General features: G+C 38.4%; 1 protein-coding gene across 7 annotated transcripts in view; it reads right to left on the reverse strand.

Annotated features, from left to right (window-relative positions):
* LOC112458001 (latrophilin Cirl-like) overlaps nt 1–17,167 on the reverse strand; it is a 533,024-nt gene that overhangs the window by 334,049 nt on the left and 181,808 nt on the right. For 6 of the 7 annotated variants that reach the window (XM_025021372.1, XM_025021375.1, XM_025021370.1 and 3 more), the window contains one exon: nt 15,225–15,270. In XM_025021372.1, the coding sequence (XP_024877140.1) occupies nt 15,225–15,270 (46 nt within the window). Of the gene's footprint in view, nt 1–5,737; nt 6,409–15,224; nt 15,271–17,167 lie in introns of those variants that run through there. The other variant, XM_025021373.1, reaches the window with a different exon arrangement.

The following is a 17,167-nucleotide window of genomic DNA, read 5'->3' on the forward strand; positions in this document are numbered from 1 at the left end:
ATATTGTTGCATGACAAATTGTATCAGATGCAATACAAAACCACATAAATGGCAAAATATCCATGTTAACTAATTAATCTTTTCAGTAAAAAGAATAGAATAAAAATGTGTGTGTGTGTGTGTGTGTGTGTGTGTGTGTATGTGTGTGTGATACTAAAATTATTTATAATAACATTTAATATAATAGTAATAATTCTATAAACTGTTAGTTATTTTAATTATTAACACCTTTACCCCTTACACTACTCTAAAATTTACTTCGCCCAGTGTTTCATGGAAACTATATTGAAATACTACCAAAAAATGCAAATATGACACGACGAAATAAATGTCTATTCATCTACTGCATTATGTCCTCGACAATTAGTCAAGGATTAAGATGCGATAGGTGCCTGAATGACGCGACAAGCCGCAAAGTGTTACGCAAGCGTAGAGTGCGTGCATTGCGTGCGCGACGGACGATACCGACGCAACGGGACGAGTCCTAATCGCTCCGCGCCCACCTAATATTGATATAAATGAATCATCCAGGCGCTCCCCTCGAACTGACTTCTCTATCACGCTTCTCGGACGCCAGCACCTAAATTTCAAAGGAACTTCATGCCGAAGTTCCGCTACGGCGGCAGTAACTTATTCCACGCGCTCGCGGTGCTCGCGATGTTCCCTTAAGTTTCGGCAGCGAAGTTCAACGTTGATATACCGCGCACACGACCGAACTATATGTACATCGTACCGAATGTGGATTTCCGCAACACAAACCAGATTTCATCCGTCGCGTTTCCCATTGCGAAATGAAGCGAGGATATATACGCTTACAATTTCCCTAATCGCGCCTAGATTTGCGCAGGTACGTTTACATTGTTCCCGTTCTGCATTCGAGGAGAGAGGTCCTGAACTCCGAAATGGACGGGGAAATGGACATTTTCTGACGCCGGAATACGTTTAGAATCAAATAGACCTCGCGATAAATGGTCTCCGGTCTCCTCTTTCACTTTTATTTTTAAGCGGAAAGGATTGTATTTCAAGAAAAGAGGATGACAGTTTCAGCGGAATGAGAAAACGCTGTCTACTCAATTTCAAACACACATACACACACACACACAGTGTACGTTTCTTGTATTGTATAAAGATTCTATTGCAAGAGAAACACGGACTCTTCTCGCGGACCAGATGAAAAATAGACATTTTTAATGTCGCTCAAGTCACATCACACAATAAAATATAGGTACTGAAAGTTCCATGAGAGATAAACATCCAAAAAAATCAAAATATCCTATACAAGAAAATATGATGCTTGTGGTTAGTGTTACAAACTTCATTACATCCCCGCGTTATATTCATCGGCTATATTAAAATTTCTACACAACTTGCTTAAACTTTCTTTTCACCATCAACACTTTTTGTGACATCGCATTATCGAAACGGCGAGCCAACAAGCTGCAAACGAGAAATTACTTAGAAGCGGGCTAGCCGATGGCCGTGCGCGCGCGGACTTTCATGTAAACAGACTAGTTTGTATTCTCGAAGCAACGTGCACGCGCGCTTTGAGCATTGACTTGTAAAACGAGACCAAACAGGAGGTCTTCCCGCGGGACACGTCAAAGCGAGCCTTCCGTCGCTCCCGGTAATCTTTAGCTTAATGACACGACATCGCGACGGTTGTGTCGTGTCACAAATTATCCTTATAGAAATTCAGAGCAGTTCGGTAGTCGCAATTAAACCCCGAAATACGCAAGTTTCGTTTACCGTATCTACACTACTGCGCATCTTTTTCAACTTGAGATAAGTTTGTGCCGATGTGAAAAAGTCCTTCTAACCGAGATACGAAGTATACATTGGAGTATCCTTAAAACTCTGTAATTATATTTGTAGAAATGTAATTACGCTTCGATGCAGAAAAATACTCGATATACGCTAATTGTGAGACACAAGTGAGTCATAAGTATGAATAAAGTAACCTGTCATATTTTGAACAAAGTCACGTAGTAATATGTACTTTTGATAATCCTTGAAGAGAATGATGTGATACTTTCATGTGTTCTATACCATTGTTAACAAAGCGGTGACATGCACCGCATTATTAATTATACACTTGCGAATGATACGCACTTTTTTCTTAATTGCGCGTATCATAGCTAATAGCAAGTTGTAACATGAAACTGTCATCGCGCGATAATACACTCCGGTAAATCGCGATACCGTAAAATGAGATTCGAATAAGTAAAATCAATCGCCAAGAATCGAGAATAGCGTACTCGTGATTACTCGCTTTCCTCGAATTGACATTTCCCTTCTATTTTCATTGGACACAAATCAAATTTCGATGCGAGGAGTTACTGATTGAAAATCAAAGGCCGCATTTCCGCGCAGTTACCGAGATTTTCCCTCTGTCACAAACGTTGCGAAAACGGAGCGCGGATTTATTCACGCGTGAAAAGTAAACCTAGCAAGTTCTCGTAGTAGCACACTCGGATTAGAATTGATTTCGATTTTGCATTGTAAATTTGAGAAGAAATCACTGATGAAAAATCAAGGATTGTATTATCATTTTTAAATCAAGTTTTTTCATCTTCGTTAAGAATGAACGCAAATATATTAGAATTTAGATCGCCACTTTTAGCAAAAACATCGTACGCGTATCGCACACAATTTTCTGCCAATTCTGCCATACTTGATGGCACATCACAATGTTTCACGACATGTTAGCATGGCACTTATCACTCACCAAGTTTTTCTAGCAACACAAAAAACAATCGATAACCTGCACACTTTCACAACAAACAAAATTAAACTTGCTTAATTAGCATTTTTCGAGTTTATTTTCGTACTCGTTTATTGCAGGTTATTCACAAATTTATCACCGAATTTGAATAATCGTTATTATATTCATCTTTAAGCTCTTTGAACAAATAATTATTTATGATATTAACGAAATATTAAATCCACTTTTCTCATAACTTTTGAGTATTATATCGATCGTATTTAATTTCACACACAAATTGCAAATAAGACATTTAAAACGTTTGAAGATTGTATGGTTAAGAATTCTCTCCTTTCTATGTTTGTACCGGTTTGTCACTAATTATGTTATCTATAAATCTTTCATACGTATCCGAAAATATTTGTCCGAAATTTCGAAGTTCTTTTTGAAACGAGAATACTAAAACAGACTATCCCCTAGAATATATCCCCACGATATGTTACATTCAAAATGTACTTTTGAACGTTTATATCATTATTTATATTTCTCGCGAATACCTAAAATGTAACCTTAAAATGCGCAAACTTAACGCGATTTCGTCGATGCATATTGTCCGCATATATAGAAATCGACAATCACATTTATACGATCTGGCGAATTGAAAAATGCAAGCCCTTTACATTTTTACAGACAAGTCGAAGCAGGCATATGGCATATGTTCACGGAAAAGAACGATATAGTCACCGATCACATTTTCGCGATCCCATGAATTTTAAAATTCGCGTTCCACATTTTCCGTCCTTATTACAGTTATTACATTCACCGTTATCTAACTATGCATGCACGTCGCACGTTAAAACAGACGAGCGTGTTTGTACTTTTCGCGGAAAAAAAAGGACAGCGATAGCATTCGACAGCATTCTCGCGATTTGATGAATTTTTAAAAAAACTTTGTTATTCTGATAATTGCATCCGTCGTTATATAAACTTCTATGTGCGGCGCAGGTAAAATATATGAATGTAATGCGCGGAATCAGTGACGCATACATTTGTAGTCCACGCACAAAAATATGATAAAAATCGACGATGCGACATTTCTACGATCCCGATTTCAAGCTTCGCACGTTTTTTAATATTTTCTGTTCGATTCCGACCGACCGTTGTTTAAAGTCATTCCACTTTGTATTTTCTATGCGTATATTTGAAACGCGGCGCGCAGGTTTGTCGACGCATATTTATAACTCGCGCGTGTGCAAGATATGATAAAAAAAACGACAGCCCTATCATTTACAGAGTTTCCGCCGGCCGCCGGACAACTAATAAGACATTTCAATTTTTCTACATTTTCGGATTGTCGCGTCTGTCGCGTTAGTCGGTATTTATTCACGCCGAGCAAATTAACGCACGTATTTAAAAGACACAATAAAATTGTCGGTCCTGGACACTTGTCACGGAACTTTTTGAAATGGATTCCGATCGGAATTATTCAGTTCTTTCCTAGATTTCTATTGTTTTTTAGAGGAAAACGGAATAATTCTGATGGGAATCCCCATTCCGAAAAGTTTCATAATACGTGCCCTCTTCGCACCGCCCGAAGAATCGAGAAGCACACGCGTATTTAAGGTTTTCCACACGCGGCTTGCACACCAACACCTGTCGTTATCCAAATCTTTCACGTATTTTGAAACGGACGAGCACACCCTTTTGTCGCACGCGCACAAAAAGACGCATAAAATCAAACACGATCGATTTTCGCGATTTCCGACGAATTTGCACGTTCGCCGCAAATTTACACACCGCACGCGACCGATCAGCAGCAGACGTCATTTGTTTTTCCGTTCTTCCCCGTTTTTATCCGCTTCGAATATATATACCGGTGAGCTCGTATCGACACACACGTAACTCGAAATATAATTTACCGTCATGCTCGTCCGACAGTTTGAGCTAACTGCGAATGAAAATTCGAAAACGAGATTTTCGACGTCGAAGGAGACCGAAGTAAAAAAGCATTAAAAGCGCGCAATCGCATTTGTGGAGAAATTTGATTCCCCGGCGGCATGGGGAATGCGCGCGAAATTTGTTTAAAGTCCTCCGCTATTTTCATCGCAGATATTAAACAATTTAATCGCGCGCACACGCGTCTGTTATCGCGAGTTTTCGCCGAGGCCCAATTTCTCCGCGCACACAATCGTCGCGCATCGATTCTCGCGAGGAAGCGTGAAATTCGCCATCGCGTATGTACGTAAATACGTATAAATATAGATAATTCCTTCGCTCGTGTTTACGTCGCGCACTTATAGCGCATTTCACTAATGAGACACAGGGCAAATACGTCAACAAGTAACGGCTGCAAAAACCAGGCGGTGCGTGAGAACTCGGCACGACACGATCGTAGCGAATACAAATCCTTGATTTTCCATCGACGCGCGATTCTCCCGCGCCATTTCGACGTTCGAATCGCTTGAAAAAAAATTTCAAGAAAACACAGGCCGGCGTCACTGTGAAATTACACCGGCGCGGCGAGGATACGCTGTAACTTCCACACCGCGAGATCGAGGAGAGCGAGTACACTGGGAAAAAAAATCGGACGGTTGTACTTCCGCGATCGAGAGCGACCGACGCGGACGTGACTGGCGCGGTGTTCGAGAATCGGAGAGTCGTCGCTCCGAAACGAACGCGCCGAACGAGTGCACGTCAACGGGCCAAATTTCCGACCGACGCATTCCGATTTCGGACAGCGCTTTCCACTTTCACGTTCATCACAAGTTCACAGAACCACGGGGGGAAAAATATATATCTCGCGTGCGCGCGCGAGCACACGCGCCTCGTTCCGACGCTTCGAATCGCGTCGCATTCCGTTGCCGTCGCTCCAAGTCGGAGAAGCTCCGATTCGGATCCCCGATCGGTATCGATCGACGCGACGGCACACCGATGTCGAATTCACTAATAAGCGACGGTCGTTTTCGAGGGGGAAAGAACGAGCGCGGAGGTACGAACCGTCGATCTCGAAAAGCCGTTTTTCTTTACGGTACTTACGAGACAGAGGATGCGGCGACCGGTGGGACCGTGGCACATCGCACAGAAAGCGGGAAACCGAAGAACAAAAACCAGAACAGTTGTTCACCGTTCTCACTGTCACACGAAACACACTAGCGAGGTCCGAGGCCTCGTTACATCCCAATCTCGGAGCTTCCGGGAATTCCGGGAAACACGATCCTGGGCGGGCGGGATCGCTATGATCGAGCAGCCGATCTCGGCCGAGGCACGCGTCTTGCCGACGGCTGACGCGATCCTTCGGCTGCGCGGCGGCCTCCCTTGAGTTCTCCACCGTCGGTTATCCGTGTTCTCCGAGGGGATTTCCTCGAGTAGATCCTGGGGAACGGAGTCAGATCCCGGGGCGATCACAGTTACGCATACCGAATTTGCGAAGTCGCGCGATCGAGACCGAAAAGACGCTTTCGTATCACTCGCGCGGAACACACTGAAGTTGGCCGCGCGATATAGAGCGCCCCGTCGCGCTTCACCGTGTCGCACGGGAGTTACGAGTCTCCATGACGGGTAAGGATCGCGGCGAGGGTGGACGGCGGCGAGTGGCGACGCAACGACGACGACGACGGTGAGAGGGTAACGAGAGCAGCGCGAGAGTTGACACCCGTCGCGGCGCGGCTACGAGGGGAACGGCAACGCGCGGCGACACATTCCCTTCGGCGGCGACGGAGCGACTGAGCGAGCGCAGGGGACGAGAGAGCGTCTCTCCCCACCACACCCGCCGAACCGAGCGACGAGCGACTGCGGAGTGCGGCGGCGGCGGCGGTGGCGACTCCCCCCCACCACCGCGAGGACGAGGTCGCTCGGGCGCGCTCGGCTTCCCTCGTCCCTCGCGTATACGCCGAACCGAACGGTTTTCGAGTCAGCCGCCGCCGCCGCCGCGCCCCGCGCTCCGCGCCCACCTTCGAGTCGGTTAAAGATGCTCCTCTGCTCCTCTCTTCGCGTTCGCGCGATGCCGCCGCGGTGTCTTCCTTCTTCCTTCTAGCGGTCGTGTAAACGCGTTAGGTGGAATTTTCGTCGCGCCCGACTTCGAATGTCGTATCGCCGCTCGCGATCGCGTTATTCTCGCGCGGCTAATTTCGTATCGCAGGTAGCGAGAGTACCTCGCGACGATGCGCGGCGATGCGATCGAAGTTGTCTGACGATCCGGAGTCCGGAGTCCGGAGTCGCGACGCAAACGGCCCATCTTGAATGAGAAGGAAACGCCGGTTATCGGACGTTAACGGTGATTTGTTGACGATATGCGCGAACGGTACATGGATTCTTCGGACGAGAATATTGAGAGATCTTGTAATACCTTTTCGCTCGCTTTTCTGAATGGCTTGAGCACAAAAGTTCCGCATTAGCCTGAGACAATATAGCGTCTATCGAACGTCGAGAGTCAAGTTAATAACTACGCGATATTAACCAGCGGCTCGAAATGGCTCGTAGCGTTAACGACTATTGAAACTTAAAAGATAGCTTATTCGGAAGTTGCGACACGAAGTTAGAAATTGCACAATACAGCCAAGTTCGGAATATCGTTCACGGCGGAACGGCTGAATTCATAGTTTATCGATATCTCACTATCCGGCGGACAGAGTAATAATCGCGATTCGCGTTCGCAGTTCGCATGCATCCGATATCACCGTGCGCGATTTACAACGTTTCGAATTCGTGACTTCGCGCGCAATTCGTGTCAAACGGACGCTTTCGCTCGGCGAATTCGCTTTCTCCGGCTCGCGATCTCGCGAGATGATGTAAAGTGTTCTTATCCATTAACCCCCGATATCGCTACGCACGAGGAAACTAACGTTGTTTGTGTTTTGCAGTGAGTTACAAGGCCACACCGTTACAAGGACAATAACTTCGAGTCGACCGCGACGTCAACTTCCGCCCCGTATATCGTTCTGCATTCTTCCAGCATTGTGTCAACATCTTCTAGGTAAGTACCTTTATTAATTATAAATTAAAATTGCCAGACGATATAAGATACTTAACTGATGATGATATAAGATAAGCGAAAATTGCGTTAAAATTATATCAATATAATTCATTTATTTATTAAGAAAGAATATTTCGAAAAATGTATGATATGAAAAATGCTCTTAATATATTTATATCATTTTATATTTTTTTCGTATAATGTATTCTCTCGCCTGTTCTTTAGTGTTCTTTAAATACTTTATAATCTTTTTATGCTTTTAAATAGCTTTTCTCTTATCGTGTGTATATATATATATATATATATATATATATATATATATATATTTGCTACTTTTAACAAAATATATAAAATCAATAACACAACGAACTCAATGATATTGAAACTTATAAAGATATGAACGAAAAATGGAAGTTTATAACAAGAATAATAAAAGTATGAAATCTGAATGAATGAATTTATGCTAAAAATCTCTTTTAGAAATATTTTTTAACCGACGTGTACTATAATGTGTACATGTTACTTGTTTATCTGGCTTATCTATTATTTATAACTATTGCTTTTCAATATTGTTTACAAGTATAAAACAACGGTATCGTATTTCATCAATCACGTATGAGTGAGAAATAAAGTATTAATTGTTTTCATTGGAAAAATATTTGCCTCTCATACGGACACATTTTATTTGACAAAATAATAGTTATGCATTCACAAGTTTTTATTGTTCCCAACATTATTGCTGAAATTATTAATGCATACGCGTTTAAAAAATACCGAAATCCACACAACAAGCGGAATGAAAGGATAAGTTTATTCAGTAATGCTTGATTTTTATTGTCATGTTTTGCTAAATGGATGAATCCATTTAGACAGCTTAAAATAAATAACTGATACGATGGTACGAAGTTTTTGTCGTAAAATTAGTTGTTCTTATCTATATTTTAAAAATCTTGTTTAAATTAAAATTGATTTGTTTTACGAAAATTTAATTATGTCACATTTTGGTCCTATTTTTCCGATATTTGACTTTTTTAGTTACAAAAAAAACAGGAATTGAAAGTGTTTGGAAATTAATTAAGCGTTGTGACTGTTGAAAATAAAATCTTATTTGACAGTTTCTTATTTAGAATAATCACATTTTTTATCCTATTTTTCTGATATTTGACATTAAATATGCTTAATTTTTAAAAACTTCCAATTTCTGACTTTTTTGTAACTAAAAGTCAAATATCGGAAAAAATAGAATAAAAATGTGACATAATTAAATTTGCGTAAAACAAATCGATTTTTATTGAAACGAAAATTTTAAAATAAAAAAACTGCTAATTTTACGAAAAAAAACTTTGTGCCATGTACATTCGTATCAGTTATTTTGATCTATCTGAATGGATTCATCCGTTTGGCACAACATGACAACAAAAGTCAGACATTACTGAATAAACTCGTACCTTTTCAACGTTTTTAATGAAAACCTGGTTTAAAAAATGTGTGAATCGCTCAAACAGTTTTAAGTGAATCGTCTTCAAGTATATAGTATATCAATATTAATTTAACGTTTCTTTAGCGATGATCGCATGTTTCCGGCGATGAGCAATAGCAACGAGCGAGATACGATTTCTGCTAATTTACACTTCCGTAATGAATCGTTAACGTGACGATGGAAGGCGTTTCCGTGTCTTTTCATCCGTCCGTTCGCTGCCATATCAGGAAAATCGTTTAAACCGGCGCGTCCGCCTTCGCGTTTACAATAAATTACTGCGCGAGGTGCAAGTGGCAGACGGGAAATTATCCACGACGAAGGAAAACAATCCAAGGGAGAGGTTGCAAACTTCCTCGCATTTAAACGCACGTCTGTCTCGAAAACTGCAGAAAACATCGGGAAGTTTCTGTTGACGTGGACTACACTTCACCTTCGCGCGCTTTTCTCATATTCACTTACCTAACCTTTTGAATGAATTAACAGAAGTTAATTCTATCTTTGCTCTTTTAACAAAATAGAAAACAATAGTTTAACCATTATTATGGTATCCATTAATGAATGGATTTAGAATTATAGAGAACCAAGATACATTAAAGATAATTTTAAATAATATAAGAATAAAATATATATATCGTATACAAAAGAAAAATATAAAGACACAATCTAAATAATTGTAAAATATATCGGTTTGCATATTAGGATCAGATATTTATTTATTTCTACCATTTATATTCAGTAAATCTTATCAATAAATTTTATTATACAAGTCTTTATTAAATAATTCTATTGTCATCTACTCAGAACTCATAAAACCCGTTTTATTTCCGATTACTAATTACTCGAAATATATTGATATCTAAACATTTTCGTTAAAAAAACAACCTGTAGTATAATAAATAAGGATCTATCATTAAAATTAAAAGGGAAAGAATATCTTATATCGAAAAATCTTGTTTTTGTTACTATATATATTTTCTAGGAATCAGCACGATCTTTTATTAGATATATATAGTAATAGATAATTTATGTTGTCCTATTTGCTGTTTGAAAAAAAAAAACTGTATTGAACGGCGAATTCTCGTTCTATTGCAAACCTGATACGCTGCATGAATGCACGCATGTAATATGCACGTTAATAACTTTATGATCGTATTATACGCTTCGCATTGCGAGACAAACGTATCGCGGCGGACCAATGACGCCTCGTGATTATATTTCACGTTTCTATAGCTATAAAATTTTTAGACAATGCAAATCTCAACATTATAGTCGATTCTCTCTTATTATTTCTCCCTAATATAATTTTGTATAAGCATACATGACAAAGAATAATATGAGATTTATTCAATACAGCGAGAAAAGTTAAAATTTAATTTAATGAAGATATTTTAATAAAGAATTTGTTTAATTAAATATAATTTAAAATTATATATATACGTATACATAAGAAGATTTGTGAAACTCGATATATAGTGGTTAATTCTCATAGCATTTTTTGTACATTTGCTTACATTTTGTCTTTTTTTAAACGCTATCTTCGTATTCTCTTTTTATTATGTCGAAATTAAATTTTTTACAATCGTTTCTCTACTATTTTTGTCTTTGAAAAACTACATTAGCCTAATTATGTTCAATATCGATAACTTTCATTCTTAAGTTATAGAATTACAATTTTCGAGATATACAAAAACACTGGCATAAAGTCGTTATATAGATACTGCATAACTAATTTTGTGTTTGTATACGTTGAATCGATCAAAGTTAAATCGCATTGAAGATTGTATCGAGTGGTTTTACGATTACCGCGATTCGCATTCGCAGTCTCTGGAATCGCGGGAGGCAAGAAGAACTCGTAAAGTTCAGAACCGCAGCCGGGCATGACATGTATATCGCTCCGCCACCCCTGAAATTCATTCGACGGTATCTCCCGGTGAGAATCAACCGCGGACAAAAGAGCATCCCCTATGCGACAGCATCGTATAAACAACGCGAATCGCGATCTACATCGCGGAAGGAGGGCGGGTTGCCTCTCCTTTCTTGTCGTCGAGGTGTTTCGAAAGCGAGTTTATAAAAGAGATGCACAGAGAGTTGCCTCCCTTCTTCGTCCTCGCTAATCCCAAAAGTCCATAAATACTGGATGGGAGTTTATTCTCCGAAGGGTCGTTCGCAGTTGTACCCCGTGACACGGCGCGGAACCGCGATGACGCTTTAATTCAACGGCGCGGCTCGAAACGCACCCTGAAACGTCGCGTAGAATTTGTGGTGTCGTTTTGCACGGCCGATAACGCCTCGATAACCACAGCCGCCAGGGCTTACGAACTGAATCACGGGAAACTTGAGTCCTTTAGGAATTCAGATTCTACACTGGGTTAACTTTAGACGGGAGGCGAACAGACAGAGACAAATTATTTGAAAGAAAAATCCGTGAATAGCTAGTAAAGACATAGAAAAATGATTTTTGTAGCACCAAAAAAAAACATCAAAATTTAAATGAACCATATTCTGGATATTATGATCGATTATAGTTTGACATCTCTTCTATTAAGTATCGTATTCTAATAATATGTACAGAATAATTTGAAAAACAGACACGTTTATATATTTACCATAAATTAAAAAATTGAATAAATCTCAATAGTTTATAGGAAACAAAGATATATAATATAGGCAATGTAAGTTTTGCAAAAATATAATGTCTTATTAAAACATATATTTTGTATATCATATTGTCATTTTTCGAAATTATTTCGTAAAAACTGATATATTAAGTCTGTGCTATATATAGGGTAAACTCGGGTATGATGGCCATACGGAAAAGATGGCCCATGGTTGTAATTTCTCCGCAATAATGGCTAAACAGTGCATTTTTGTAGTCATTCTCAAAGATAATCGATATTTACAGTAGTTTATGTGCGTACACTATTCAAAATAACAATATTGTGAATATTATATCATATTTTTACTTTCGACTGCCTGCAAAGTTTTTCATGTGTCCGCTAAAAGCTGCTATAACATTAAATAAATTATAGTTAAGCTGCCGTAATCAACGTTACACACATAATTAAGCTATGTAAATTGTATAATAATTTGACCTATAATTTGTATTTCTATTTTTCACTATTTATTTAAAAATACTATGGTTATCTTTTCTGTTATGGTCATCTTTTCCTTAAAAGTCAGATAAGATGGCCAATGCATACGTTGTAATACTTTGATAATATAAAATTTATGTTAAGTGTTTTCTTCTTAATTTCGAAAGTTTTACGTACTTTAAGCTTCAGTGAAGAAATATACCAAACACTGTTAAAATATAACAAAAATAAATGTATGTTTATTGCACTTTAAAAAACTATGGCCATCTTACCCGAGTTTACCCTAGCATGCAAAATTATGAATCCTGTGGATTTGTCTTCCCATAATTTACCATTGTTGCCTAATTAACCGAATAACCAAATCCGTGTCACGGTCCTTCCCTCGGTGATCGTATGCCTATTTTATCCCATTTCTATCTCGGTGTAAACGATTCGTGCCGGAGATTTCGGACAACACCAGGCCCGGTGGCAAACGTCAACAGTCGAGGATGCAACGTAAACCAGGACAGAATCGCTCGTGGCGTGTTCCCCAACGCGCTTTACAGTTCACAAGACCATGACAATTGCCGGCGCGTTACAGTCAGTTCCGCAGCATTAGGGCAGCTGGTCCGGTCGAGATTCCGAGTATGCTCGAAAAGAGACGAAAGAAAGGGAGAGAAAGAGCTAGTGGGGGTGTAGGGGGACCGTAGGTGGCCCATTGTCGAATCGGAGTCCGCATTCTCCTTTAACCCTCCGTGCCGCCATTGACTGTCTTTCGGTTCATGCCGACGACGAGAAAACGAGCAGAAACTCACCCGTCTGACGGAGTAATGGAGCGATTGAGAATACTTTCCCTGGAATCGTTGGCTACTTCCACCCCAACCGCATTTATTAACCCACTGTATTCGATTGTCGTCTACGTGGCAACATAGGGCGAGGGAACTTATGTGATTGCATTGTTACGTGAAGAAACTGATGAGATCTATTAATCTTGAGTTGCAGGCGATTATCCGACAGATAGAAGATTTTACATTCACATTTTAAATCGATACTTTGTTTCAGTTCTCAAGTGACGTAAAAATTCCTATCGGCAATCTTTTTCATTTTTTTAAATGTATTTATTATCGTGAATATATTCCTAACATAAAATCTTATTTATATAAATTAATATATAAAACCTTATTTATATAAATTAATATATGTTTATTTTTTTATATATAATATATAATAATGCTTATATATTGTATGTGTGTGACGCAAGATTAACTCTTTACGCACAAGCACTGGGACATAGGTATAACTTCGCACAGAATATAATGTTTACTTTGCATACGACTCTTATCTACCCCGAACGTTTCTCTTCTGTACACTATTATCTGTTCCCAGCTTATATTTCCTAAATAAATAATGATAAGCCTATTGATTGAAACCAGGAGGCCTATCTTCAAAGGTATAAAATTAATCAGGTTTAAAATACTAAAATTTGTGTTATAACTTGTTAAGTTAAACTTTTTTTTAAGGGTTTTTATTTTTTATTTGCTCCTGAACTTTGTAGCGTAATTTTTTAAATGTAAAATAGAGTAATAACTTATATAATATAATGATAAAAATATTTCGAGGATGAAGAGTTAACTCTCTTAAGAAAGTTATTTTTTGTTGTATGTTAAAAACAATTTTGGATTAAAATACAAAGAGGCTCATACGATTACTAATATAATTATAGTTGATTTAAGAATTTATTTAAGAATTAATTTATTTATGCGTGAGCCATTTATAAAAATATATGATCATGCGTTCAGGTTTTTCGAATAATTAATAATTAATAATAATAATCTCTTTTACTTTATATTAATCCTAAAAAATCGAGTTTGATTATTCGTTTATTCGTTTCAATGTTCAGTCTTATTACTCTCAGAACTGTATTTTAAAACGCAAGAATTCATCGTCCGATAAAGTTTTCCTTTTCACACGAGAGGCGCGTTCCATACCAGGCGATACACACCGGCGGGAGCGGGTTCAATAAAATCGTAAACACGGCAGTTACACGGACAACGTCATAAAGTTGGCCGACGCGTGTAACGAAGACGGTTAAATGCTGCGCGTGCGAGTGCATGTCTCTTCGAGAACCGGACTAATTGTGCGCGTACGGGCATTCGAAAAGGAGGAATCAAGACGAGAGCATGTGAAAAAGTTTTGTCATCAAGGTATTCCAGGAATGTGAGAGGATAATGCTAATATATAATCCGTTCCAAGTCGGAGTCTGGTCAATATATTCATTAATATTCGGGTCAAATTAATACAACATTTTTGAAATAGTAAATAGTATCTATAAATAAGTGGTTATAAATTATTCAATATGAATACAATTACAGCGGTCTTGAATAATCTATTATAAGACAGTAACTTTTATGCAAATATTTCGAAACAGAATTATTATATTACTTTAAAACTAACAGTTCTAATTGCAAGTTTTGTTGCTTATATAAAATATTGATCCTGAAAAAAAAATTCGATCGTGAAGTACGCATTTGATGGGCTGAGTTTTTCAATTTTCTTTAGCAATTTAGATATTAAATTTATTACACCATTTTTTTATTTTTACTAAAAATATCTATCTTACTAAAGATGAGAATAAATGTTTCGCAAACGTTTTATTTTATATATGTTACTTATGTCAAATTATTTTATTTCTACGCGCATTCGTCAGTACGATTTCGTGATATAAGCGTGGAAAGAATTTTCTTTGTCGAAGATTTTGTGCACGCGTGTGTATGTATGTATACATGTGCATATGTGTATACTGTATATATGTATAGAGACGTAGTCTTCCTCTCTCAAAGAAGTGAGAGAAGGTGAAAAGATGATCTATGCTACAAAGACCACCAGATCTATGATACAGATGAGTAACGTTATTCGACTATATCCGTTATCAGTTATTAGCTAATTGGCAGGCACATATATGTATTATGTATACACGCGTGTATATGTCTGTATACTTACGTAATTTTTCCACGTATCGTCCTTCCTCTGTGACGTTAACGCGTATCTGTAATACAAAACGAAAAAGGTCATCAACACAATATATAGGATAGATCAGGTGGTGTGCATTTGCGTGTTAGTCATACGTATGTGTATTTCAAAGATTAAATCTGAGATCCTGCGAGATACAGATACACGAGTAATATATATATATATATATATATATATATATATATATATAACAGCGCTTAATTTAAATATGTTTTTTTAATCATCTGCATTTGCTTCGTTATAATATGACTATGATAATATACCACGCCATTCGCATTAATTGTTCACATTATGTTTGTACTGTGAAGATACAACTCCTCAATTGGGTAGATATACCTGCGAATAGATAGCATTATCCAATAGCTAGAGGAAAAAGGGTACAAGAAGAAAAAGGAAAAAAATAATAATGGTTCTCTCGCGTATTATATCAGCATATATTTTCCGCTAGATAAAAGTTTGCGCTTATAATTGCCGTATTGGGATAATGAATCGGTACTTGACAATAGTAAAAAGAAATATCAATGTTATATTTAATTAAAAATATCAAATCAAAATTAATAAATTTAATAATTGTTTAAAAAGAATGAAAAAATAATTACAGAAATTGCGTTTAAAATTTTTAAGAAATAAAGGAAAATTATTTTTTTGTATGAAAACGAAGTTTTTAAAAAACATAGGTAGGATACCAATCGAGCGATTACATCGATGGTATCTTTATGTACGATATACTCGTTCTCTCGCTCGTGATTTGCGTCGAAGATACCGGTATGTTGTACAGATTATAGACTGAGCTTTTGCATTCGAGGGATTTCGCTAATCCTTTCCCTATATGTAATCCCATTATCGGGCATTTTCCTTATGCTACGAATATTGTGCGCACGTCGGCAACTACGTGCGCTCTTCGAAGCTACGAGTCTTTGAAAATAATTATACATTCGCAATCCTTAGAAAATTATTAACGTGATACTACAACTTTTCATAAAAAGAACTTATGTCATAAAAGTTGATTTTTTTTATTTTATTTAGTCTAAATTTGGATTAATATTATCAAGCAAGTAAAAAATTAAAGCTGCATTTTATCAAGATATTTAAAGAACTTATGGCGTTATTTTTCTCTTCCTAACATTGATCTGTAATAAATCATGTTTATTAATATTTACTCTGCGTTTCACAAAGTTTCTGGTTATACTTAAAGTATTTTCTGTCATGAGAGAATTTCGGTCATTCGCCTCGCATCCACAAATTATTGTGAACTCACGATTTGGAAAATCCGACTCGAATTTTCGAAAATTATTATCTCCTAGAGATTAACGTCGAAAATAACCTTCCAAAAGCGATTGATACGAACGGTTTTTTTCAAAGAAAGAAAAACAAAATATCTCTTTGCTTTCTCAGCCGGTCGCAGCAATGACGTCGGATATGCTCGATATTCGGGCACGCGTGAAATATGAATGCGTGCGTGCAGCAGACCCAGCCGTGTATTCTACAGCTAGTATATGCATATCGATGTGGCGATACGGTGACACGTATCAAATGCATTGATTTCGCATAGCCAACATCTCACTCACGCTGCCGTACAGACTTGGATACACGTATACCTGCCTGCTGCCTGCGTGTGTGTAATGGAGCTCTGCGGGACCCAAGACCCTTCCGGGACCCTTTCTATGCGCGGCACCGGGATCGGCTCGAATTAAAGGGGAACGACTCGGGAGTGGTGCCAACTTAATGAGGGACCACCTAGCTTTAACTGTTTGTTTTTCGAGAGACCCCGAGCCCCGGAGAGAGAAAATGCCCGCTTCGAACCCGCCAGAGACCTATATATGTACGCGCGTTCACGGTCAGGCGGTCCCATTTATGGCTTGTATCGCCAACCCTATTGCCATAACTTCCGCGATTTGGGCGTGAAATTACAC

The sequence above is a fragment of the Temnothorax curvispinosus genome, unplaced genomic scaffold (genome assembly GCF_003070985.1).
Source record: "Temnothorax curvispinosus isolate PA1 unplaced genomic scaffold, ASM307098v1 QBEX01008590.1, whole genome shotgun sequence".
Classification (NCBI taxonomy): Eukaryota; Metazoa; Arthropoda; class Insecta; order Hymenoptera; family Formicidae; genus Temnothorax; species Temnothorax curvispinosus.